The following is a 25,000-nucleotide window of genomic DNA, read 5'->3' on the forward strand; positions in this document are numbered from 1 at the left end:
GTGTGTGTGTGTGTGTGTGTGTGTGTGTGTGTGTGTGTGTGTGTGTGTGTGTGTGTGCGTGCGTGCGTGGGTGTGTGTGTGTGTGTGTGTGTGTGTGTGTACTCACCTATTTGTGGTTGCAGGGGTCGAGTCCTAGCTCCTGGCCCCGCCTCTTCACCGGTTGCTACTAGACCCTCTCTCTCCCCGCTCCATGAGCTTTATCAAACCTCGTCTTAAAACTGTGTATGGTTCCTGCCTCCACTACGTCATTTTCTAGGCTATTCCACTGCCTTACAACTCTATGACTGAAGAAATACTTCCTACTATCTCTCTGACTCATTTGTGTCTTCAACTTCCAATTGTGGCCTCTTGTTTCTGTGTCCCCTCCCTGGAACATCCTGTCCTTGTCCACCTTGTCTATTCCACGCAGTATTTTATATGTCGTTATCATGTCTCCCCTGACCCTCCTGTCCTCCAGTGTCGTCAGGCCGATTTCCCTTAATCTTTCTTCATAGGACATTCCCCTTAGCTCTGGAACTAACCTTGTTGCAAACCTTTGTACTTTCTCTAGTTTCTTGACGTGCTTTATCAAGTGCGGGTTCCAAACAGGTGCTGCATACTCCAGTATGGGCCTGACATACACGGTGTACAGTGTCTTGAATGATTCCTTACTAAGGTGTCGGAATGCTGTTCTCAGGTTTGCCAGGCGCCCATATGCTGCAGCAGTTATCTGATTGATGTGTGCTTCCGGAGACATGCTCGGTGTTATACTCACCCCAAGATCTTTCTCCTTGAGTGAGGTTTGCAGTCTTTGGCCACCTAGCCTATACTCTGTCTGTGGTCTTCTGTGCCCTTCCCCTATCTTCATGACTTTGCATTTGGCAGGATTAAATTCGAGAAGCCATTTGCTGGACCAGGTGTCCAGTCTGTCCAGGTCTCTTTGAAGTCCTGCCTGGTCCTCATCAGATTTAATTCTCCTCATTAACTTCACATCATCTGCAAACAGGGACACTTCTGAGTCTAACCCTTCCGTCATGTCGTTCACATATACCAAAAATAGCACTGGTCCTAGGACCGACCCCTGTGGGACCCCGCTCGTCACAGGTGCCCACTGTGATACATCATTACGTACCATGACTCGTTGTTGCCTCCCTGTCAGGTATTCTCTGATCCATTGCAGTGCTCTTCCTGTTATATGCGCCTGATGCTCTAGCTTCTGCACTAATCTCTTGTGAGGAACTGTGTCAAAGGCCTTCTTGCAGTCCAAGAAGATGCAATCAACCCACCCCTCTCTCTCTTGTCTTACTTCTGTTATTTTATCGTAAAACTCCAGAAGGTTTGTGTGTGTGTGTGTGTGTGTTTATGTGTATGTGTGTGCGTGTGTGTGTGTGTGTGTGTGTGTGCGTGTGTGCGTGTGTGTGTGTGTGTGTGTGTGTGTGTGTGTGTGTGTGTGTGTGTGTGTGTTTGCGTGTGTGTACTCACCTAATTGTACTCACCTAATTGTGGTTGCAGGGGTCGAGACTCAGCTCCTGGCCCCGCCTCTTCTCTGATTGCTACTGGATCCTCTCTCTCTCTGCTTCCTGAGCTTTGTCATACCTCTTCTTAAAACTATGTATGGTTCCTGCCTCCACTACTTCACTTTCTAGGCTATTCCACTTGCTGACAACTCTATGACTGAAGAAATACTTCCTAACGTCCCTGTGACTCGTCTGAGTCTTCAGCTTCCAGTTGTGACCCCTTGTCCCTGTGTCCCCTCTCTGGAACATCCTATCTCTGTCCACCTTGTCTATTCCCCCCAGTATCTTGTATGTCGTTATCATGTCTCCCCTGACCCTTCTGTCCTCCAGTGTCGTCAGTCCGATTTCCCTTAACCTTTCCTCGTACGACATTCCCTTGAGCTCTGGGACTAGCCTTGTTGCAAACCTTTGTACTTTCTCTAACTTCTTGACGTGCTTGACCAGGTGTGGGTTCCAGACTGGTGCTGCATACTCCAGTATGGGCCTAACATACACAGTGTACAGTGTCTTGAACGATTCCTTATTAAGGTACCGGAACGCTATTCTCAGGTTTGCCAGGCGCCCGTATGCTGCAGCGGTTATTTGGTTGATGTGTGCCTCCGGTGATGTGCTCGGTGTTATGGTCACCCCAAGGTCTTTCTCCCTGAGTGAGGTCTGTAGTCTTTGTCCACCTAGCCTATACTCTGTCTGCGGTCTTCTTTGCCCCTCCCCAATCTTCATGACTTTGCATTTGGCAGGATTGAATTCGAGAAGCCAGTTGCTGGACCACATGTCCAGCCTGTCCAGGTCTCTTTGCAGTCCTGCCTCATCCTCGTCCGATTTAATTCTTCTCATCAACTTCACGTCATCTGCGAACAGGGACACTTCAGAGTCTATTCCTTCCATCATGTCGTTCACATATATCAAAAATAGCACTGGTCCTAGAACTGACCCCTGTGGGACCCCGCTCATAACAGGCGCCCACTGTGATACCTCTTCACGTACCATGACTCGTTGCTGCCTCCCTGTCAGGTATTCCCTTATCCATTGCAGTGCCCTCCCTTTTACGTGCGCCTGATCCTCCAGCTTCTGCACTAATCTCTTGTGGGGAACTGTGTCAAAGGCCTTCCTGCAGTCTAGGAAAACGCAATCTACCCACCCCTCTCTGTCGTGTCTTACTTCTGTTACCTTGTCATAAAACTCCAGGAGGTTTGTGATACAAGATTTGCCTTCCATGAACCCATGCTGGTTTTCATTTATAATCTTGTTCCTTTCCATGTGTTCGACCACTCTCCTGATAATCTTCTCCATGACTTTGCACACAATACATGTCAGAGACACAGGTCTGTAGTTTAGTGCCTCGTTTCTGTTTCCTTTCTTAAATATGGGGACTACATTAGCTGTCTTCCATTTCTCAGGTAGTTGCCCAGTTTCAAGTGATGTGTTGAAGATTGTGGTTAGAGGCACGCACAGCATCTCTGCTCCTTCTCTAAGGACCCATGGGGAGATGTTGTCCGGTCCCATCGCCTTTGAGGTGTCAAGGTCACTTAAGAGCTTCTTCACCTCCTCCTCAGTTGTTCGTATGTCATCCAACACTTGTTGGTATATTCCCTCTTGATGTTCCCTTCTGTGCTGTCTTCCCACAGCCCTTCCTGTCTCTACTGTAAAAACTTCCTTAAATCTCCTGTTCAGCTCCTCACATACCTCCTGATCATTTCTTGTGAGTTCTCCACCTTCTGTCCTTAATCTGATCACCTGGTCTTTGACTGTTGTCTTCCTCCTGATGTGGCTATACAACAGTTTCGGGTCAGTCTTGAATCTCGATGCTATGTCATTTTCATACTGTCGCTGGGCCTCCCTCCTTACCTGTGCGTACTCATTCCTGGCTCTGCGACTGATCTCCCTATTTTCGTGTGTTCTCTGCCTTCTGTACTTCTTCCATTCTCTATTGCATTTTGTTTTTGCCTCCTTACACCGTCGGGTAAACCAGGGGCTCGTTCTGGTCTTTCCGTTGTTACTGTTGCCCTTGGGAATAAACCTTTCCACTGCCTCCTTGCATTTTGTTGTTACATATTCCATCATTTCATTTACTGGCTTTCCTGCCAGTTCTCTGTCCCACTGGACCTCCCGCAGGAAGTTCTTCAACCCTATGTAGTCCCCTCTTTTATAGTCACGCTTTTCCCATTCAACTCCTGTTATTCTCTCCACTTGCAGCTCTACTATGTATTCAAAGCACAGAACCACGTGGTCGCTAGCTCCTAGGGGACTCTCATACTTGATGTCCTCAATATCTGAGCTGCCCAGGGTGAACACAAGGTCCAATCTTGCTGGTTCATCCTCGCCTCTCACTCTGGTAGTGTCCTTAACATGTTGGTGCATGAGGTTTTCCAGCACCACGTCCAACATCCTGGCTCTCCATGTTTCGGGACCCCATGTGGCTCCAGGTTTTCCCAGTCAATCTCCCTGTGGTTGAAATCCCCCATAACCAGCAACTTTGCTCTGCTGGAGTGAGCTCTTCTTGCCACCTCAGCAAGTGTGTCCACCATTGCTCTGTTGCTCTCTTCATATTCCTCTCTTGGCCTCCTGCAGTTCTGTGGTGGATTATACATCACTGCAATGACCACTTTGTGTTCCCCAGACTGAAGTGTACCTGCTATGTAGTCTCTTTCTCCCGTCTCATCTATTCCTTCCATCTTCTCGAATTTCCATCTGTTTTTTACGAGCAGAGCAACCCCACCACCTGTGTGTGTGTGTGTAAGGTGGAGTACAATAATCTACTCTCTCCCCTTCAGCACAATAATTTACTACTGTCACTGTTCTCTGTCATATTTTTTTCCAGAAATGTACACATTAAATCATTGCCCCTTTGACCAACTGAATAATTTGTAGCCCCAGTGGTATAACACATGGAAGTACGATCATTTATCCTTATCGTAGGAATGCGATACTTCATAAACAAGCCGGCCGAATAACACCAATTACCCTGGTTTTGCCACTATAATTAACCAACAAGAGAGCGATAAAATATTCTCGCCCAGTCAGTGCTGCGATAGTTTGCCACCTGTGGGTACGATAATTAATTTCAGTTCCTGTGGCAGAATAATCTATGCTACGAGACGTATGATAATTCATCCTCATGCCAATGGTACGATTCTGTTTGCTGCACGATACGTTTTCCTGGCTCCATCAGTACTATTCTTCAACATAATATTTACTGCACGATACTTTTTCCTAGTTCCAACAGTACCATACTGCATCACGTATGTATACAATGCTTTGTAATTTTTCCTGCTCATTACGATACATCAAATGTACATACAATAATATGTACATGCACAAAATACACTATTTACATGTACATACTATAATAAGTACATGTAAAATTTTGTACATACTACACTATGTACATGTACATACGATACTATGTATCTGTGATATACATGTACATACGTAGGACGTTTCTTTCCTACCATCCAACAGGGTAAACTTCATCAAAAGGTATACGATACTTTTTCCGGCAACATAACTTCATTAAATAGCCTTACCGATCGCTTGATCCTCAAACAGTACGATAATTCACGAGATTGCGCACGACAATCACCTTTTGTGTGTGTGTGTGTGTGTGTGAGTATGTGTGTGTGTGTGTGTGTGTGTGTGTGTGTGTGTGTGTGTGTGTGTGTGTGTGTGTGTGTGTGTGTGTGTGTGTGTGTGTGTGTGTGTGTGTGTAAGTACAAATATATTCCGGGTCGGCTGGGAGATACAAATTGAACAACAATATTTACTCTCCTCTTGTTGTCAATATTTCAAGTTCTCAAAAAAAATAGCTTTTCTGAAAAAAAATTATGATGAAAAAAAGGCCTAACAGCAAATGAAAGTTTTCTCTTGTTCATGTTTTTTCTTATTGAACTTTCAATTTGACTTTGACAAAGAGAAAAGGATGTATTTTAAGCAACGACCTCACTAGTGCTGACGACCTCGCTAGAGCTGACGACCTCGCTAGAGCTGACGACCTTGTTATTGCTGACGCCCTAACAACGACTGACGACCTCGCAAGGGCTAACGACCTTTGCAGTACTGGCGACCTTGTTAGAGCTGACGACTTCGCCAGAGCTGACGCCCTCGTCATAGCTGACGACCTTGTTAGTGCTGACGATCTCGCTGGAGCTGACAACCTAACAAGAACTGACAACCTCGTTAGAAAAGGCGACCTCACTAGCGCTCACGACCTTGTTAGTGCTGACGACCTCGCTAGGGCTAATAACCGAACATCGCTAGAGCTGACGACTTTGGAAGTGCTAACGACCTGGATTGAGCTGACGACCTTGTTAGTGCAGACGACCTCGTTATGCTGACGACCTTGCTAAAGCTGACGATTTCGTTAAAGCTAATGATCTAACTAGAGCTGACGACCTCGCTCGAAAAGACGACCTCGCTAGAGCTGACGACCTTGGAAATGCTGACGACCTCACTAGAAAAGACGACCTAACAAGGGCTGATGACCTTGATAGAAGAGACATCCTCGCAAGACCTGACTCCCTTGTTAGTCTTGACGACCTCACTAGAGCTGAAGACTTCGCTAGAGATGACGACCTCGCTAGAGCTGACGACACCAAACCAAGGATGTTGCATGTAAACACAGGTTTCACAAAATAAACACAAAAAGGAGCCTTTAACTCGCATGTATAACTATTACAAGGTTAATCCTTGAGTACGCAGCGCCAATGTGACGCTACCTATGCAAGCACATTAACGAAAAAGACTTTAAAAGATATATAAAAAAACTGCCTCCGCATTGATACCAGAGTTAAGCGACCTGCCAATCAAGAGGAAACATGATCGTAACGTGAAAGATATTCTGGGGGGAGGGGAGTTAAATGTACTTGCTTGGAATTTTAATAAAAAGAGGTTCCCCGACTTTTTCCAAGGAATAATTGGCAGGAATAGAATAAAGAGTGGAGAAACATCGCACTTCAAGAAGAAAGAGGCAGAAGAGGACTTTAGAAGATATTTTTCAGAATGCAAGTGGAAGGGGCGAAGGTTAGGAGAGTAAATATTTGTCAGGTGCCTGGTGGAAAGTGTTATGAAATATTCCGAGTTGTGGCGCACGATTCACCGTCATCTTGCAGCGCAGGTCACTAGGATTAGCGCGGTACAGCGCTAATCCCAGTGAGGATTAGTCTTGTAGAAGTCAAAGTGGCAAGACGATAGTTGAAAGTACTGAAGTCTTTACCTTCCTTCAGGACAAGATGAAACTAAAACATGGAACGAAGAGGTAAAAGTTTCAGAGGATACAAGATGAAGATAGTGGTGTGACACATATGACTTAAGGACACATTCCAGTAGTCCATGAGGAGCCACAACGTCTCGGATACTCACTTCCATAATCTTTAATGCTGCTACAGATATGCGAACCCACTTGCTTAAAACGGAGAATCGAGGCATAAGACTGACCGGAAGACTAGAGGATCAAGGAATAAGAATGACCAGAAGAAGAAACGAAGCTGGGACCACAAAGTTGAAGTCGACCAAGTTAAACTTCTAATTCTGTAATTCAGAAGAGACAACTTGAAGAACGCAGGTGAGAGAGAGAGAGAGAGAGAGAGAGAGAGAGAGAGAGAGAGAGAGAGAAAGCTGGTGTCCTCTTGGTGACACAAAGGATGATGTGTTGGGAGATGTTAATTCAAGTGGTGTACGTCGTTCTCAGGACTTTGTAATCAGAGATGCGAAATACAGGTTTTATAAGGTTTCCTCCCACAGATACAGAGAAAATATTTTGTTGCAGGAGGTACCTGCAAGAAGTGAAGGCTTTATACCCGAACCACCGTGGACAACAAACAATCGAAGCATGATTCAGAGGTGAACAGGGAAAGAAAAATAAGTGGAATTAATGAAAAAATGCAACGCTACCAATCCTAATTGCTTACTCAGCGCTGCCAAAAATAATAATAAAGATGATAAGAATAAAGAAATTGATATAAGAACATAAGAACATAAGAACGAAGGAATACTGCAGAAGGCCTACTGGCCCATGCGAGGCAGGTCCAAGTCTCCTACCGGCTTAAGCCAATGCACCCAACCTTGTCAGGTCAGGTCACATTGACTTAAGGGAGTAACACGGCAACCGACCTGGTAGCACAAGCTATCAGGTCCAACTCACACCCACCCACATCCACTCATGTATTTATCCAACCTATTTTTAAAGCTACACAACGTTGTGGCCTCTATAACTGTACTCGGGAGTTTGTTCCACTCATCCACAACTCTATTACCAAACCAGTACTTTCCTATATCCTTCCTGAATCTGAATTTTTCCAACTTAAAACCATTGCTGCGAGTCCTGTCTAGGCTAGATATTTTCAGCACACTATTTACATCCCCTTTATTTATTCCTGCCTTCCATTTATGCACCTCAATCATATATTCCCTAATTCTACGTCTTTCTAGAGAGTGCAGATTCAGGGCCCTTAGTCTATCCTCATAGGGAAGGTTTCTGATACATGGGATCAACTTTGTCATCCTCCTTTGTACATTTTCCAGAGAATTTATATCCATCCTGTAATACGGTGACCAAAACTGTGCAGCATAATCTAAATGAGGCCTAACCAAGGATGTATAGAGTTGAAGAACAACCTGAGGACTCCTATTATTTATGCTTTTTGATATGAAGCCAAGGATTCTATTAGCTTTATTGCGAACACTTATGCACTGTTATCTTGGTTTCAGATTACTGCTAACCAGAACTCCTAAATCTTTTTCGCAATCCGTAATATTAAGATCTACATTATTTAGTTTATATGTGGCATGGTTATTGTCCTGTCCAACATTTAGAACTTTGCATTTGTCTATATTAAACTGCATCTGCCACTTCTCCGACCACTGCATCAGTCTATTCAAATCTTCCTGGAGTGCTCGAACGTCCTCGTCAGAATGAATTCGACGGCCTATTTTGGTGTCATCGGCAAACTTGCCGATGTCGTTCTTTATGCCCTCATCTATGTCGTTTATGTAGATTGTGAACAGCAGGGGGCCCAACACTGACCCCTGTGGAACACCGCTCGTAACGCTTCCCCACTCTGATTTCTCCCCATTTATGCAAACTCTCTGCTGCCTATTTGTCAACCATGCCTCTATCCAGGAAAAAATTTCTCCTCCTATTCCATGTGCTTTAATTTTCCTCAATAGTCTCTGATGTGGGACCCTGTCAAAAGCCTTACTGAAGTCCATATACACAATATCATATTCATTACCATGATCTACCTCCTCAAATACCTTAGTGAAAAAAGTTAATAAATTCGTAAGGCAGGAACGCCCCTTTGTAAAACCATGCTTTGTAAAACCATATATATATATATATATATATATATATATATATATATATATATATATATATATATATATATATATATATATATATATATATATATATATATATATATATATATATATATATATATATATATATATATATATATATATATATATATATATATATATATATATATATATATATATATATATATATATATATATATATATACATACATATAATAAACTATAATGTCGAGAGGTCAGGTATCAATATCATCCAGGTGTGGTAATAAAACGTGGCAGCAATATACCATAGAATTTTCCTTCCATTTTTTTATCGTTCTATTTTTTAATATGGCAGATATGTGTAGATATTTTTTTTGTTTTTGAGTCAGTTTTTAATATGACATCATTTGACCACAGAATTTTTTTACTCTTTTGTTTTTTAAATCGTTCTCTGTTTTTTTTTTTAAATATAGACTTTTTTGTGTATATTTTAAACGTGGCAGCATTAGACCGTAGATTTTTTTCGGTATTTTTTTATTTTGCTTTGTATGGTCAAAACAAATTATTTTTATTTATTTATCAAATAAAGCGAATAAATAATTACATCATCGTCATCTCTCTCTCTCGTTCTGTCTGTCTGTCTGTCTGTCTGTCTCTCTCTCTCTCTCTCTCTGTCTGTCTCTCTCTCTCTCTCTCTCTCTCTCTCTCTCTCTCTCTCTCTCTCTCTCTCTCTCTCTCTCTCTCTCTCTCTCTCTCTATCTCTCTCTCTCTCTCTCTATCTCTCTCTCTCTCTCCCACAACACAAACATTCTTTATCTTTCAGTTATTTTCAACACTTCCAAGACTTCTCTCTCTTCAATGCCTTCACTTCCTCTCTTACTAACTACATCGCAGTCGGTAAATTACTTCGCTTCCTTTAAATCCCTAAAATCAAATCACCACCCTGGGGATTTATTTCTAATTTAGAGATTGATGATAACTGGCAGTAGAGTTTGACGCCTTGATTACTAGGGATTAAAACTGTGGACAGAGAGAATGAGGTGGTATATGATATGAAGAGATGAAGGAAGAGGAGGAGGAGGAACGATAACTCGGCCACGTTGGTGTCGCGAGACGGATGCCTGGGTGCCGCTGCTGCCCCTGACTTACGATACCCGATCACTTTGGATACGATACCTCTAACGCGATCATTGACGACAGACTCGACATGCATCAGAACAATCAGTCGAATCATCGCAGTTCGATTTAAAACGACACTTTCACCGTTGCTTACCAAACTCTGTTAGCGTTTGACGTACGATACCTTCAGAACTGAGATTCACATATCTCAACGCATATTCACTCTAAAATACTCATCTCCTGTTGCCTATATACAGAGATATGCACATCTCTTGGTGTATATACATAGCCACGTCTCTCACCATTTATACACTCAGATACACATCTCTCGTTGCCTACGCACAGGGATGTACACATCTTTCAGTGTATATAAGCGGTGAGATTCACGTCTCTCCTATATACACACACAGAAAGAGCTACAATATCACAGTGTATGTGCAGTCATTGTCTATACACATTTCTGGGTGTAAATATACACACACTGCGACAATGTCACCACTCATCCCTCCGGCCGGAATACTTAATTAGCGAGCGAGTGAATGCGTAATCTCAAATACGTAAGCAGTTCCTCGCTTTAACGTTTTATTTACACGCATTTTTTAAACCCTGACTACGCAGGAAATTCTGTTATAGTCCTTTTAACTCAACTTAAAATAAATTTCTGTCCCGTGTTTTTTTTTCTTTTTTTGGGAAAACAATTATATATACACAAAGTATTAAAAACGAATTATTTTGAAAGGGCGTTTTATATTAATATGAAACGACAAAAATGTTAGAATAACGGTTTGTAAATTGTGGTAGAAATGGCTGATTGTATATATATATATATATATATATATATATATATATATATATATATATATATATATATATATATATATATATATATATATATATATATATATATATATATATATAATATATATATATATAAACAAAGATGTAAGTCAATTTAGTCTAGCAGACAGAAACGTGCAGTCAGCTGGACTTCAGGTGATATGTTACTCACCTGCTCTAATTAACCAGGTTGATAATAGCGTCTGAAATCATAGCCAACTCTGGGAATGGAATCATTGCCAACACTGGGAATGGAATCATTGCCAACACTGGGAATGGAATCATTGCCAACACTGGGAATGGAATCATTGCCAACACTGGGAATGGAAGCATCACACGGAATCACTGCCATTCCAATGTTCCATTAGTCTAATCTTTTAATACTTTTGTTATTGTTGTTGTTTTTCTTTATGCCATTGTTGCTGATGTTACTATTTCTACTGTTTTTTTTTATCTCTGATGTTGTTGATGCTGATGTATGCTGATGATGTTGCTGTTGTTGTTGTTGTTGATGCTGATGTTGAGATTATCATTGTTGTTGATGCTAGCTTTGTGGTTATTGATGTTCTAGGCGTTAATATTTTTTTCTCATATGAAGATATTGTTGATGTTAGGTTAATAATGTTCAAAGTCTAACTTTCTTCTCTTCTGTTCCTCCTTTTCTCTTCCCCTGTTCTCCTCTTTCAAGTTCCCTTTTCCTCACCATTCCTCGTTTCACAATTCTTGTTCCTCTCTCTCACCTCCATCCTGGTGCTCAATTTGGTTACGAACATCTGGGAATGACGTGGCTCAGTATTACCAATAGTGTTACCTCTCATACAAGCGCCCCAGCTTTCACACAAGCGACCCAGCTCTTACACAAGCACCCCAGCTCTCACACAAGCATCCACGCTCTTACACAAGCACCCCAGCTCTCACACAAGCATCCACGATCTTACACAAGCACCCCAGCTCTCACACAAGCATCCAAGCTCTTACACAAGTACCCCAGCTCTCACACAAGCATCCCAGCTCTTCCACAAGCACCCCAGGTCTCACACAAGCATCCAAGCTCTTACACAAGTACCTCAGCTCTCACATAAGCACCCCAGCTCTCACACAAACATCCCAGCTTACCACTAGCACCCCAGTTCTCACAACAAGCACCCCAGCTCTCACAAAAAGCACCCCAGCTCTCACATAAGCTCTCCAGCTTACCACTGGCACCCCAGCTTACCACTAGCACCCCAGCTCTCACAACAAGCTCCCCAGCTCTTACAAAAAGCACCCCAGCTCTCACATAAGCACCCCAGCTTACCACTGGCACCCCAGCTCTCACACAAACACCCCAGCTTACCACAAGCACCCCAGCTCTCACCACAAGCACCCCAGTTCCACGCAAGCTTCTATCATACAGCCATAAGTCCTCTTCAACACATTGGTCCATGACCACTGAGGTCTTTAAAACGCTCTACTAAGTCTCTGAAGATTTGAAGGTCCTAACCAATCCCATCCATTAATTACTGAAGCCCTTAGCTCACTCTTGGTCCGTTAACCAGTGTGTGTCAGCAACCAATTTGGTTAATTACCCACTCTAGTCCCAGAAAGGCTAATACACTCAGACTAGTAACTCCAGAGTTCTAGAGCAACTCCAGAGTGCTGGAACAACTCCAAAGTGCTAAAACAACTCCAGAGTCATAGGACAACTCCACAGTGCTGGAACAGCTTGAGTGCTGGGTCAACTCCAGAGTGCTGGAACGACTCCAGAGTGCTGGAACAACTCCAGAGTGCTGGAACAACTCCAGAGTGCTGTGACAACTCCAAAGTGTTAGAACAACTCCAGAGTGCTGGAACAACTCTAGAGTGCTGTGACAACTCCAAAGTGTTAGAACAACTCCAGAGTGCTGGAACAACTCCAAAATGCTAGAACCACTCCAAAATGCTAAAACAACTCCAAAATGCTAGAACCACTCCAAAATGCTAGAACCACTCCAAAATGCTAGAACCACTCCAAAATGCTAGAACCACTCCAAAATGCTAGAACCACTCCAAAATGCTAGAACCACTCCAAAATGCTAGAACCACTCCAAAATGCTAGAACCACTCCAAAATGCTAGAACCACTCCAAAATGCTAGAACCACTCCAAAATGCTAGAACAACTCCAAAATGCTAGAACCACTCCAAAATGCTAGAACCACTCCAAAATGCTAGAACCACTCCAAAATGCTAGAACCACTCCAAAATGCTAGAACCACTCCAAAATGCTAGAACAACTCCAAAGTGCTAGAACCACTCCAAAGTGTTAAAACAACTCCAGAGTGCTAGAACAACTCCAAAGTGCTAGAATAACTCCAGAGTGCTGGAACAACTCCAAAGTGCTAGAATAACTCCAAAGTGCTAGAACAACTCCAGAGTGCTGAAACAACTCCAAAGTGCTGGGGACAGCTCCAAAGTGCTAGAACCACTCCAGAGTGTTGGGACAATTTCAGAGTGCTGGAACAACTCCAAACTACTAGAACAACTCCAGAGTGCTGGGACAATTCCAGAGTGCTGGGACAACTCCAAAGTGCTAGAACAACTCCAGAGTGCTGGAACAACTCCAAAGTGCTGGGGACAGCTCAAGAGTGCTGGAACAACTTCAGAGGGTTGGGACAACTCCAGAGTGCTGGAATAACTCCAAACTGCTAGAACAACTCCAAAGTGCTAGAACAACTCCAGAGTGCTGGGACAACTCCAAAGTGCTGGGACAACTCCAGAGTGCTATGGACAGCTCAAGAGTGCTGGAACAACTCCAGAGGGATGGGACAACTCCAGAGTGCTGAAACAAAACTAGTGCACGTGCCGTAGCTACTGACGCAGAGTGAAGTGACTGACCATATCCTCACTGCCTTATTGAAGTCTCCCAGCTCAGACTGACACTACTGAAGTCTCCCAGCTCAGACTGACACTACCGAAGTCTCCCAGCTCAGACTGACACTACCGAAGTCTCCCAGCTCAGACTGACACTACTGAAATCTCCCAGCTCAGACTGACACTACTGAAGTCTCCCAGCTCAGACTGACACTACTGAAGTCTCCCAGCTCAGAATGATGCATTTCAACACCTAACATTTTCTAGCTATGTTCCCACATAGTAACTGCAATTAATATAATTCCCCTCTTTCTATGCCCCTGATTAGCATAACTATGCCCTGTGTGTGTACGATCATAACTATGCCCTTTGTGTGTATGATCATGACTATGCCCTGTGTATGATCAGGATTATGCCCTGTATGTTTATGATCATGACAATGTCCTGTGTGTGTATGAACGTGATTATGCCGTGTGTGTGTGATCATGACTATGGCCTGTGCGTATGATCATGACTATTAGTCTCTGTGTGTATGATCATGACAATGCCGTGTGTGTATGATCATGACTATGCCATATGTGTATGATCATGATTATGCCCTGAGTGGGAATGATCTTACCTGAGTTTCTTCCGTACTTGTGGAAGTAGAAAGAGAAGCAGGAATCAGTGGTGGTGATGTCTGAAGGGTAGACTGGAGAGTACAACAGCGCATTCTCTCCCACGTCCCTCGGGATGGAGGCGTCCACGTACATGTAGTGACCTGAAACACACCCGTAACACGCCTTGTAGTACACCCGTCATGCACATGTGACGCACCCGTCAAACACACACACACAACTGAGAAACATCTTTTATGCTCTATATATGGTACCCGGTGGGCACCTCAGTCGCACCCGTCACACACCTGGAACACACCCGTCACACACTTGGAACACACCCGTAACTCACATGAAACAAACATATAACACACTTGAAATACTCCCGCTACATACCTGAAACACCTTTCCCTCGTAGGAAGAGTGCCTTATTCCACAACTGAAGTATCTTTACCCACAACCGAAGTATCTTTTCCCAGAGCTGAAATATCTTTACCACACAGCTGAAGTATCCTTACCCACAGCTGAAGTATCTTTACCCACACCAGAAGTATCTTTACCCACAGCTTAAGTATCTTTACCTACGGCTGAAGTATCTTTTCCCACAGCTGAAGTATCTTTACCCAAAGATGAAGTATCTTTTCCCACAGCTGAAGTGTCTTTACCCACAGCTGAAGTGTCTTTACCCACAGCTGAAGTATCTTTACCCACAGCTGAAGTATATTTACCCACAGCTGAAGTATCTTTACCCACAGCTGAAGTATCTTTACCCACAGCTGAAGTATCTTTACCCACAGATGAAGTATCTTTTCATACAGCTGAAGTATCTTTACCCACAGATGAAGTATCTTTACCCACAGATGAAGTATCTTTACCCACAGCTGAAGTATCTTTACCCACAGCTGAAGTATCTTTACCCACAGCTGAAGTACCTTTACGCACAGCTGAAGTATCTTTACCCACAGCTGAAGTATCTTTACCCACAGCTGAAGTATCTTTACCCACAGCTGAATTATCTTTTCCCACAGCTGAAGTATCTTTACCCACAGATGAAGTATCTTTTCCAACAGCTGAAGTATCTTTACCCACAGCTGAAGTATCTTTACCCACAGCTGAAGTATCTTTACCCACAGCTGAATTATCTTTTCCCACAGCTGAAGTATCTTTACCCACAGATGAAGTATCTTTTCCAACAGCTGAAGTATCTTTACCCACAGCTGAAGCATCTTTACCCACAGCTGAAGTATCTTTACCCACAGCTGAAGTATCTTTACCCACAGCTGAATTATCTTTTCCCACAGCTGAAGTATCTTTACCCACAGATGAAGTATCTTTTCCAACAGCTGAAGTATCTTTACCCATAGCTGAAGTATCTTTACCCACAGCTGAAGTATCTTTACCCACAGCTAAATTATCTTTTCCCACAGCTGAAGTATCTTTACCCACAGATGAAATATCTTTTCCAACAGCTGAAGTATCTTTACCCACAGCTGAAGCATCTTTACCCACAGCTGAAGTATCTTTACCCATAGCTGAAGTATCTTTACCCACAGCTGAAGTAACTTTACCCACAGCTGAAGTATCTTTACCCATAGCTGAAATATCTTTACCCACAGATGAAGTATCTTTTCCCACAGCTGAAATATCTTTACCCACAGCTGAAGTATCTTTACCCACAGCTGAAGTATCTTCACCCACAGCTGAAGTATCTTTACCCACAGCTGAAGTATCTTTACCCACAGCTGAAGTACCTTTACGCACAGCTGAAGTATCTTTACCCAGAGCTGAAGTATCTTTACCGACAGCTGAAGTATCCTTACCCACAGCTGAAGTATCTTTTCCCACAGCTGAAGTATCTTTACCCACAGATGAAGTATCTTTTCCCACAGCTGAAGTATCTTTACCCACAGCTGAAGAATCTTTACCCACAGCTGAAGTATCTTTATCCACAGCTGAAGTATCTTTACCCACAGATGAAGTATCTATATCCACAGATGAAGTATCTTTACCCACAGCTGAAGTACCTTTACCCACAGATGAAGTATCTTTACCCACAGATGAAGTATCTTTTCCCACAGCTGAAGTATCTTTACCCACAGCTGAAGTATCTTTTCCCACAGCTGAAGTATCTTTAACCACAGCTGAAGTATCTTTACCCACAGCTGAAGTATCTTTACCCACAGATGAAGTATCTTTTCCCACAGCTGAAGTATCTTTACCCACAGATAAAGTACCTTTACTCACAGCTGAAGTATCTTTACCCACAGCTGAAGTATCTTTACCCCAGCTGAAGTATCTTTACCCACAGCTGAAGTATCTTTACCTACAGCTGAAGTACCTTTAAGCACAGCTGAAGTATCTTTACCCACAGCTGAAGTACCTTTACCCACAGCTGAAGTATCTTTACCCACAGCTGAATTATCTTTTCCCACAGCTGAAGTATCTTTACCCACAGATGAAGTATCTTTTCCAACAGCTGAAGTATCTTTACCCACAGCTGAAGTATCTTTACCCACAGCTGAAGTATTTTTATCCACAGCTGAAGTATCTTTACCCACAGATGAAGTATCTTTTCCCACAGCTGAAGTATCTTTACCCACAGCTGAAGTATCTTTACCCACAGCTGAAATATCTTTACCTACAGATGAAGTATCTTTACCCACAGCTGAAGTATCTTTTCCCACTGTACTTGGATCAGCAAAAATATCCTTTAAAAAATAATAAAGAGGACACAATAGACTTTAAAATACTGCAAATAAAAAATCCTGTAGTTTTAAGACTTTGTACTTTTAGTTTTGTGCCTCTGTAGTTTTGTGTCTGTAGTTTTGTGTCTCTGTAGTTTTGTGTCTCTGTAGTTTTGTGTCTCTGTAGTTCTGTGTCTCTGTAGTTTTGTGTCTCTGTAGTTTTGTGTCTCTGTAGTTTTGTGTCTCTGTAGTTTTGTGTCTCTGTAGTTTTGTGTCTCTGTAGTTTTGTGTCTCTGTAGTTTTGTATCTGTAGTTTTGTGTCTCTGTAGTTTTGTGTCTCTGTAGTTTTGTGTCTCTGTAGTTTTGTGTCTCTGTAGTTTTGTGTCTCTGTAGTTTTGTATCTGTAGTTTTGTGTCTCTGTAGTTTTGTGTCTCTGTAGTTTTGTGTCTCTGTAGTTTTGTGTCTCTGTAGTTTTGTGTCTGTAGTTTTGTGTCTTTGTAGTTTTGTGTCTCTGTAGTTTTGTGTCTCTGTAGTTTTGTGTCTCTGTAGTTTTGTGTCTCTAGTTTTGTGTCTCTGTAGTTTTGTGTCTCTGTAGTTTTGTGTCTCTGTAGTTTTGTGTCTCTAATTTTGTGTCTCTGTAGTTTTGTGTCTCTGTAGTTTTGTGTCTCTGTAGTTTTGTGTCTCTGTAGTTTTGTGTCTCTGTAGTTTTGCGTCTCTGTAGTTTTGTGTCTCTGTAGTTTTGTGTCTGTAGTTTTGTGTCTCTGTAGTTTTGTGCCTCTGTAGTTTTGTGTCTCTGTAGTTTTGTGTCTCTGCAGTTTTGTCTCTGTAGTTTTGTGCCTCTGTAGTTTTGTGTCTCTGTAGTTTTGTGTCTCTGTAGTTTTGTGCCTCTGTAGTTTTGTGTCTCTGAAGTTTTGTGCCTCTGTAGTTTTGTGTCTCTGTAGTTTTGTGTCTCTGTAGTTTTGTGCCTCTGTAGTTTTGTGTCTCTGTAGTTTTGTGCCTCTGTAGTTTTGTGTCTCTGTAGTTTTGTGACTCTGTAGTTTTGTGTTTCTGTAGTTTTGTGTCTCTTTAGTTTTGTGTCTCTGTAGTTTTGTGTCTGTAGTTTTGTGTCTCTGTAGTTTTGTGTCTCTGTAGTTTTGTGTCTCTGTAGTTTTGTGTCTCTGTAGTTTTGTATCTGTAGTTTTGTGTCTTTGTAGTTTTGTGTCTCTGTAGTTTTGTGTCTCTGTAGTTTTGTGTCTCTGTAGTTTTGTGTCTCTAGTTTTGTGTCTCTCTAGTTTTGTGTCTCTGTAGTTTTGTGTCTCTGTAGTTTTGTGTCTCTAGTTTTGTGTCTCTGTAGTTTTGTGTCTCTGTAGTTTTGTGTCTCTGTAGTTTTGTGTCTCTGTAGTTTTGTGTCTCTGTAGTTTTGCGTCTCTGTAGTTTTGTGTCTCTGTAGTTTTGTGTCTCTGTAGTTTTGTGTCTCTGTAGTTTTGTGCCTCTGTAGTTTTGTGTCTCTGTAGTTTTGTGTCTCTGCAGTTTTGTCTCTGTAGTTTTGTGCCTCTGTAGTTTTGTGTCTCTGTAGTTTTGTGTCTCTGTAGTTTTGTGCCTCTGTAGTTTTGTGTCTCTGAAGTTTTGTGCCTCTGTAGTTTTGTGTCTCTGTAGTTTTGTGTCTCTGTAGTTTTGTGCCTCTGTAGTTTTGTGTCTCTGTAGTTTTGTGCCTCTGTAGTTTTGTGTCTCTGTAGTTTTGTGTCTCTGTAGTTTTGTGCTTCTGTAGTTTTGTGTCTCTTTAGTTTTGTGTCTCTGTAGTTTTGTGTCTCTGTAGTTTTGTGTCTCTGTAGTTTTGTGCCTCTGTAGTTTTGTGCCTCTGTAGTTTTGTGCCTCTGTAGACTTGTGTCTCTGTAGTTTTGTGTCTCTGTAGTTTTGTGTCTCTGTAGTTTTGTGTATCCGTAGTTTTGTGCTTCTGTAGTTTTGTGTCTCTGTAGTATTGTGTCTCTGTAGTTTTGTGTCTCTGTAGTTTTGTGTCTCTGTAGTTTTGTGTCTCTGTAGTTTTGTGTCTCTGTAGTTTTGGTAGTCTACAGTTTTGTGCCTCTTTAATTTTGTGTCTGTAGTTTTGTGTCTCTGTAGTTTTGTGTCTCTGTAGTTTTGTGTCTCTATAGTTTTGTGTCTCTGTAGTTTTGTGTCTCTGTAGTTTTATGTCTCTGTAGTTTTGTGTCTCTGTAGTTTTGTGCCTCTGTAGTTTTGTGTCTCTGTAGTTTTGTGCCTCTGTAGTTTTGGTAGTCTATAGCTTTGTGTCTCTGTAGTTTAGTGTCTCTGTAGATTTGTGTCTCTGTAGCTTTGTGTCTCTGTAGTTTTGTGTCTCTGTAGTTTTGTGTCTCTGTAGTTTTGTGCCTCTGTAGTTTTGGTAGTCTTTAGTTTTGTGCCTCTGTAGTTTTGTGTCTCTGTAGTTTTGTGCCCTTGTAGTTTTGTGTCTCTGTAGTTTTGTGTCTCTGTAGTTTTGTGTCTCTGTAGTTTTGTGCCTCTGTAGTTTTGGTAGTCTATAGTTTTGTGCTTCTGTAGTTTTGTGTCTCTGTAGTTTTGTGCCTCTGTAGTTTTGGTAATTTATAGTTTCGTGTCTCTGTAGTTTTGTTCCTCTGTAGCTTTGTGTCTCTGTAGTTTTGTGTCTCTGTAGTTATGTGTCTCTGTAGTTTTCGTGTCTCTGTAGTTTTGTGTCTCTGTAGTTTTGTGTTTCTGTAGTTTTGTGTCTCTGTAGTTTTGTGTCTCTGTAGTTATGTGTCTCTGTAGTTTTGTGTCTCTGTAGTTTTGTGTCTCTGTAGCTTTGTGTCTCTGTAGTTTTGTGTCTCTGTAGTTATGTGTCTCTGTAGTTTTCGTGTCTCTGTAGTTTTGTGTCTCTGTAGTTTTGTGTTTCTGTAGTTTTGTGTCTCTGTAGTTTTGTGTCTCTGTAGTTTTGTGTCTCTGTAGTTTTGTGCCTCTGTAGTTTTGGTAGTCTATAGTTTTGTTCCTCTGTAGTTTTGGTAGTCTATAGTTTTGTGTCTCTGTAGTTTTGGTAGTCTATAGTTTTGTGCCTCTGTAGTTTTGGTAGTCTATAGTTTTGTGCCTCTGTAGTTTTATTAGTCTATAGTTTTGTTCCTCTTTAGTTTTGGTAGTCTATAGTTTTGTATCTCTGTAGTTTTGGTAGTCTATAGTTTTGTGCCTCTGTAGTTTTGGTAGTCTATAGTTTTGTGTCTCTGTAGTTTTGGTAGTCTATAGTTTTGTGTCTCTGTAGTTTTGTGCCTCTGTAGTTTTGGTAGTCTATAGTTTTGTGCCTCTGTAGTTTTGGTAGTCTGTAGTTTTGGTAGTCTATAGTTTTGTGACTCTGTAGTTTTGGTAGTCTGTAGTTTTGTGCCTCTGTAGTTTTGGTAGTCTATAGTTTTGTGCCTCTGTAGTTTTGGTAGTCTGTAGTTTTGGTAGTCTATAGTTTTGTGACTCTGTAGTTTTGGTAGTCTGTAGTTTTGTGCCTCTGTAGTTTTGGTAGTCTATAGTTTTGTGTCTCTGTAGTTTTGGTAGTCTATAGTTTTGTGTCTCTGTAGTTTTGTGCCTCTGTAGTTTTGGTAGTCTATAGTTTTGTGCCTCTGTAGTTTTGGTAGTCTGTAGTTTTGGTAGTCTATAGTTTTGTGACTCTGTAGTTTTGGTAGTCTGTAGTTTTGTGCCTCTGTAGTTTTGGTAGTCTATAGTTTTGTGTCTCTGTAGTTTTGTGTCTCTGTAGTTTTGGTAGTTTATAGTTTTGTGCCTCTGTAGTTTTGAGCCTCTGTAGTTTTGGTAGTCTGTAGTTTTGTGTCTCTGTAGTTTTGTGCCTCTCTAGTTTTGGTAGTCTATAGTTTTGTGTCTCTGTAGTTTTGTGTCTCTGTAGTTTTGGTAGTCTATAGTTTTGTGTCTGTAGTTTTGTGCCTCTGTAGTTTTGGTAGTCTATAGTTTTGTGCCTCTGTAGTTTTGGTAGTCTATAGTTTTGTGCCTCTGTAGTTTTGGTAGTCTATAGTTTTGTGTCTCTGTAGTTTTGTGTCTCTGTAGTTTTGTGTCTCTGTAGTTTTATGTCTCTGTAGTTTTGTGTCTCTGTAGTTTTGTGTCTCTGTAGTTTTGTGTCTGCAGTTTTGTGTCTCTGTAGTTTTGTGTCTCTGTAGTTTTGTGCCGCTGTAGTTTTGTGTCTCTGTAGTTTTGTGTCTCTGTAGTTTTATGTCTCTGTAGTTTTGTGTCTGTAGTTTTGTGTCTCTGTAGTTTTATGTCTGCAGTTTTGTGTCTCTGTAGTTTTGTGTCTCTGTAGTTTTGTGTCTCTGTAGTTTTATATCTGTAGTTTTGTGTCTCTGTAGTTTTGTGTCTCTGTAGTTTTGTGTCTCTGTAGTTTTATATCTGTAGTTTTGTGTCTCTGTAATTTTGTGTCTCTGTAGTTTTGTGCCTCTGTAGTTTTGCGTCTCTGTAGTTTTGGACCTCAGTAGTTTTGGACCTCAGTAGTTTTGTGTCTCTGTAGTTTTGTGTCTCTGTAGTTTTATATCTGTAGTTTTGTGTCTCTGTAGTTTTGGTAGTCTATAGTTTTGTGTCTGTAGTTTTGTGCCTCTGTAGTTTTGGTAGTCTATAGTTTTGTGACTCTGTAGTTTTGGTAGTCTATAGTTTTGTGTCTCTGTAGTTTTGTGTCTCTGTAGTTTTGTGTCTCTGTAGTTTTATGTCTCTGTAGTTTTGTGTCTCTTTAGTTTTGTGTCTCTGTAGTTTTGTGTCTGCAGTTTTGTGTCTCTGTAGTTTTGTGTCTCTGTAGTTTTGTGCCGCTGTAGTTTTGTGTCTCTGTAGTTTTGTGTCTCTGTAGTTTTATGTCTCTGTAGTTTTGTGTCTGTAGTTTTGTGTCTCTGTAGTTTTATGTCTGCAGTTTTGTGTCTCTGTAGTTTTGTGTCTCTGTAGTTTTGTGTCTCTGTAGTTTTATATCTGTAGTTTTGTGTCTCTTTAGTTTTGTGTCTCTGTAGTTTTGTGTCTCTGTAGTTTTATATCTGTAGTTTTGTGTCTCTGTAATTTTGTGTCTCTGTAGTTTTGTGCCTCTGTAGTTTTGCGTCTCTGTAGTTTTGGACCTCAGTAGTTTTGGACCTCAGTAGTTTTGTGTCTCTGTAGTTTTGTGTCTCTGTAGTTTTATATCTGTAGTTTTGTGTCTCTGTAGTTTTGGTAGTCTATAGTTTTGTGTCTGTAGTTTTGTGCCTCTGTAGTTTTGGTAGTCTATAGTTTTGTGCCTCTGTAGTTTTGGTAGTCTATAGTTTTGTGCCTCTGTAGTTTTGGTAGTCTATAGTTTTGTGTCTCTGTAGTTTTGTGTCTCTGTAGTTTTGTGTCTCTGTAGTTTTATGTCTCTGTAGTTTTGTGTCTCTGTAGTTTTGTGTCTCTGTAGTTTTGTGTCTGCAGTTTTGTGTCTCTCTAGTTTTGTGTCTCTGTAGTTTTGTGCCGCTGTAGTTTTGTGTCTCTGTAGTTTTGTGTCTCTGTAGTTTTATGTCTCTGTAGTTTTGTGTCTGTAGTTTTGTGTCTCTGTAGTTTTATGTCTGCAGTTTTGTGTCTCTGTAGTTTTGTGTCTCTGTAGTTTTATATCTGTAGTTTTGTGTCTCTGTAGTTTTGTGTCTCTGTAGTTTTGTGTCTCTGTAGTTTTATATCTGTAGTTTTGTGTCTCTGTAGTTTTGTGTCTCTGTAGTTTTGTGCCTCTGTAGTTTTGCGTCTCTGTAGTTTTGGACCTCAGTAGTTTTGGACCTCAGTAGTTTTGTGTCTCTGTAGTTTTGTGTCTCTGTAGTTTTATATCTGTAGTTTTGTGTCTCTGTAGTTTTGTGTCTCTGTAGTTTTGTGTCTCTGTAGTTTTGCGTCTCTGTAGTTTTGGACCTCAGTAGTTTTGGACCTCAGTAGTTTTGGACCTCAGTAGTTTTAGGTCTCAGTAGTTTTAAGTCTCAGTAGTTTTAGGTCTCAGTATTTTTAGGTCTCAGTAGTTTTAGGTCTCAGTATTTTTCAACCTCAGTAGTTTTAGGTCTCAACAGTTTTAGGTCTCACTAGTTTTGGACCTCAGTAGTTTTGGACCTAAGTAATTTTGGACCTCAGTGGCTTTGGACCTCAGTAGTTTTGGGCCTCAGTAGTTTTGGGTCTCAGTAGTTTTAGGCCTCAGTAGTTTTGGCCCTCCGTAATTTTAGACCTCAGTAGTTTTAGGTCTCAGTAGTTTTGGACCTCAGTAGTTTAGGGATTCAGTAGTTTTGGGCCTCAGTAGTTTTGAACCTCAGTAGTTTTGGATCTTAGTAGTTTTGGGCCTCAGTAGTTTTGGACCTCAGTAGTTTTGGACCTCAGTAGTTTTGAGCCTCAGTAGTTTTGGACCTCAGTAGTTTTGGGCCTCAGTAGTTTTGGACCTCAGTAGTTTTGGGCATTAGTAGTTTTTGACCTCAGTACTTTTAGGTTTCAGTAGTTTTGGACCTCAGTCGTTTTGGGTCTCAGTATTTTGGGGCCTCAGTAGTTTTGGACCTCGGTAGTTTTGGACACCAGTAGTTTTGGTCGTCAGTAGTTTTGGACCTCAGTAGTTTTGGACCTCAGTAGTTTTGGGCCTCAGTAGTTTTGGGCCTCAATAGTTTTGGACCTTAGTAGTTTTGGACCTCAGTAGTTTTGGTCCTCAATAGTTTTGGGCTTCAGTAGTTTTGGACCTCTGTAGTTTTGGGCCTCAGTATTTTTGGGCTTCAGTAGTTTTGGACCTCAGTAGTTTTGGACCTCAGTAGTTTTGGGCCTCAGTAGTTTTGGACCTCAGTAGTTTTGGACCTCAGTAGTTTTGGACCTCAGTAGTTTTGGATCTCAGTAGTTTTGGGTCTCAGTAGTTTTGGGCCTCAGTAGTTTTCGACCTCAGTAGTTTTATGCCTGAGTAGTTTTCGACCTCAGTAGTTTTCGACCTCTAATTTTGGACCTCAGTAGTTTTGGACCTCAGTAGTTTTGGGCCTCAGTAGTTTTGGGCCTCAGTAGTTTTGGGCCTCAGTAGTTTTGGACCCAAGTAGTTTTGGACCTCAGTAGGTTTGGGCCTCAGTAGTTTTGGGCCTCAGTAGTTTTGGGCCTCAGTAGTTTTGGGCCTCAGTAGTTTTGGACCTCAGTAGTTTTGGACCTCAGTAGTTTTGAACCTCAGTAGTTTTGGACCTCAGTAAGGGATAGCAAGCTGCCAACACTCTTGTAACTTAAGTGGTAATAAGAGTTGTAAGTAGAGTAATTTACTCTGATACTCCCAGTGTTGCAATATTAACCTCAGGCCGAAACTTGATTCATTATCTATATTTTAAACTTGGTTTATTATCAGTATACTGAACGTTCCATACGGTCTCCACCTCTGTGTGGGACCAGAGTACTCACCACACCACTGTATGGGACCAGAGTACTCACCACACCACTGTGTGGGACCAGAGTACTCACCACACCACTGTGTGGGACCAGAGTACTCACCACACCACTGTGTGGGACCAGAGTACTCACCACACCACTGTGTGGGACCAGAGTACTCACCACACCACTGTGTGGGACCAGAGTACTCACCACACCACTGTGTGGGACCAGAGTACTCACCACACTACTGTGTGGGACCAGAGTACTCACCACACTACTGTGTGGGACCAGAGTACTCACCACACTACTGTGTGGGACCAGAGTACTCACCACACTACTGTGTGGGACCAGAGTACTCACCACACTACTGTGTGGGACCAGAGTACTCACCACACTACTGTGTGGGACCAGAGTACTCACCACACTACTGTGTGGGACCAGAGTACTCACCACACTACTGTGTGGGACCAGAGTACTCACCACACCACTGTGTGGGACCAGAGTACTCACCACACCACTGTGTGGGACCAGAGTACTCACCACACCACTGTGTGGGACCAGAGTACTCACCACACCACTGTGTGGGACCAGAGTACTCACCACACCACTGTGTGGGACCACAGTGCTCACCACACCTCTGTGTGGGACCAGTAACGAGTTCTTTCACTCTATGTTACCTTCAGATTTGCTTCCAAGTCCTTGGAAGATACCTTGGGGCCCAGGAGCTGTGGCTTTAATCAACCACCTTATAAGATATAAAAAGCTCTCTCTAGACACACACTCATACCAACATTAAATATCAGAAAAGGATAGAAAGTTCGTTGGTCTTTGAAGATGCACGAGAGT

General features: G+C 41.9%; 1 protein-coding gene across 1 annotated transcript in view; it reads right to left on the reverse strand.

Moving 5' to 3' along the window:
• The window catches only part of LOC128688683 (mucin-2), a gene marked incomplete in the record, with an annotated part of 211,003 nt that overhangs the window by 19,665 nt on the left and 166,338 nt on the right, over positions 1–25,000 (reverse strand). Inside the window, 1 exon segment of the mRNA XM_070084433.1 lies at positions 14,195–14,335. Coding sequence (XP_069940534.1) covers positions 14,195–14,335 — 141 coding nt within the window.

This window comes from Cherax quadricarinatus, chromosome 13 (assembly GCF_038502225.1).
Source record: "Cherax quadricarinatus isolate ZL_2023a chromosome 13, ASM3850222v1, whole genome shotgun sequence".
Lineage (NCBI taxonomy): Eukaryota > Metazoa > Arthropoda > Malacostraca > Decapoda > Parastacidae > Cherax > Cherax quadricarinatus.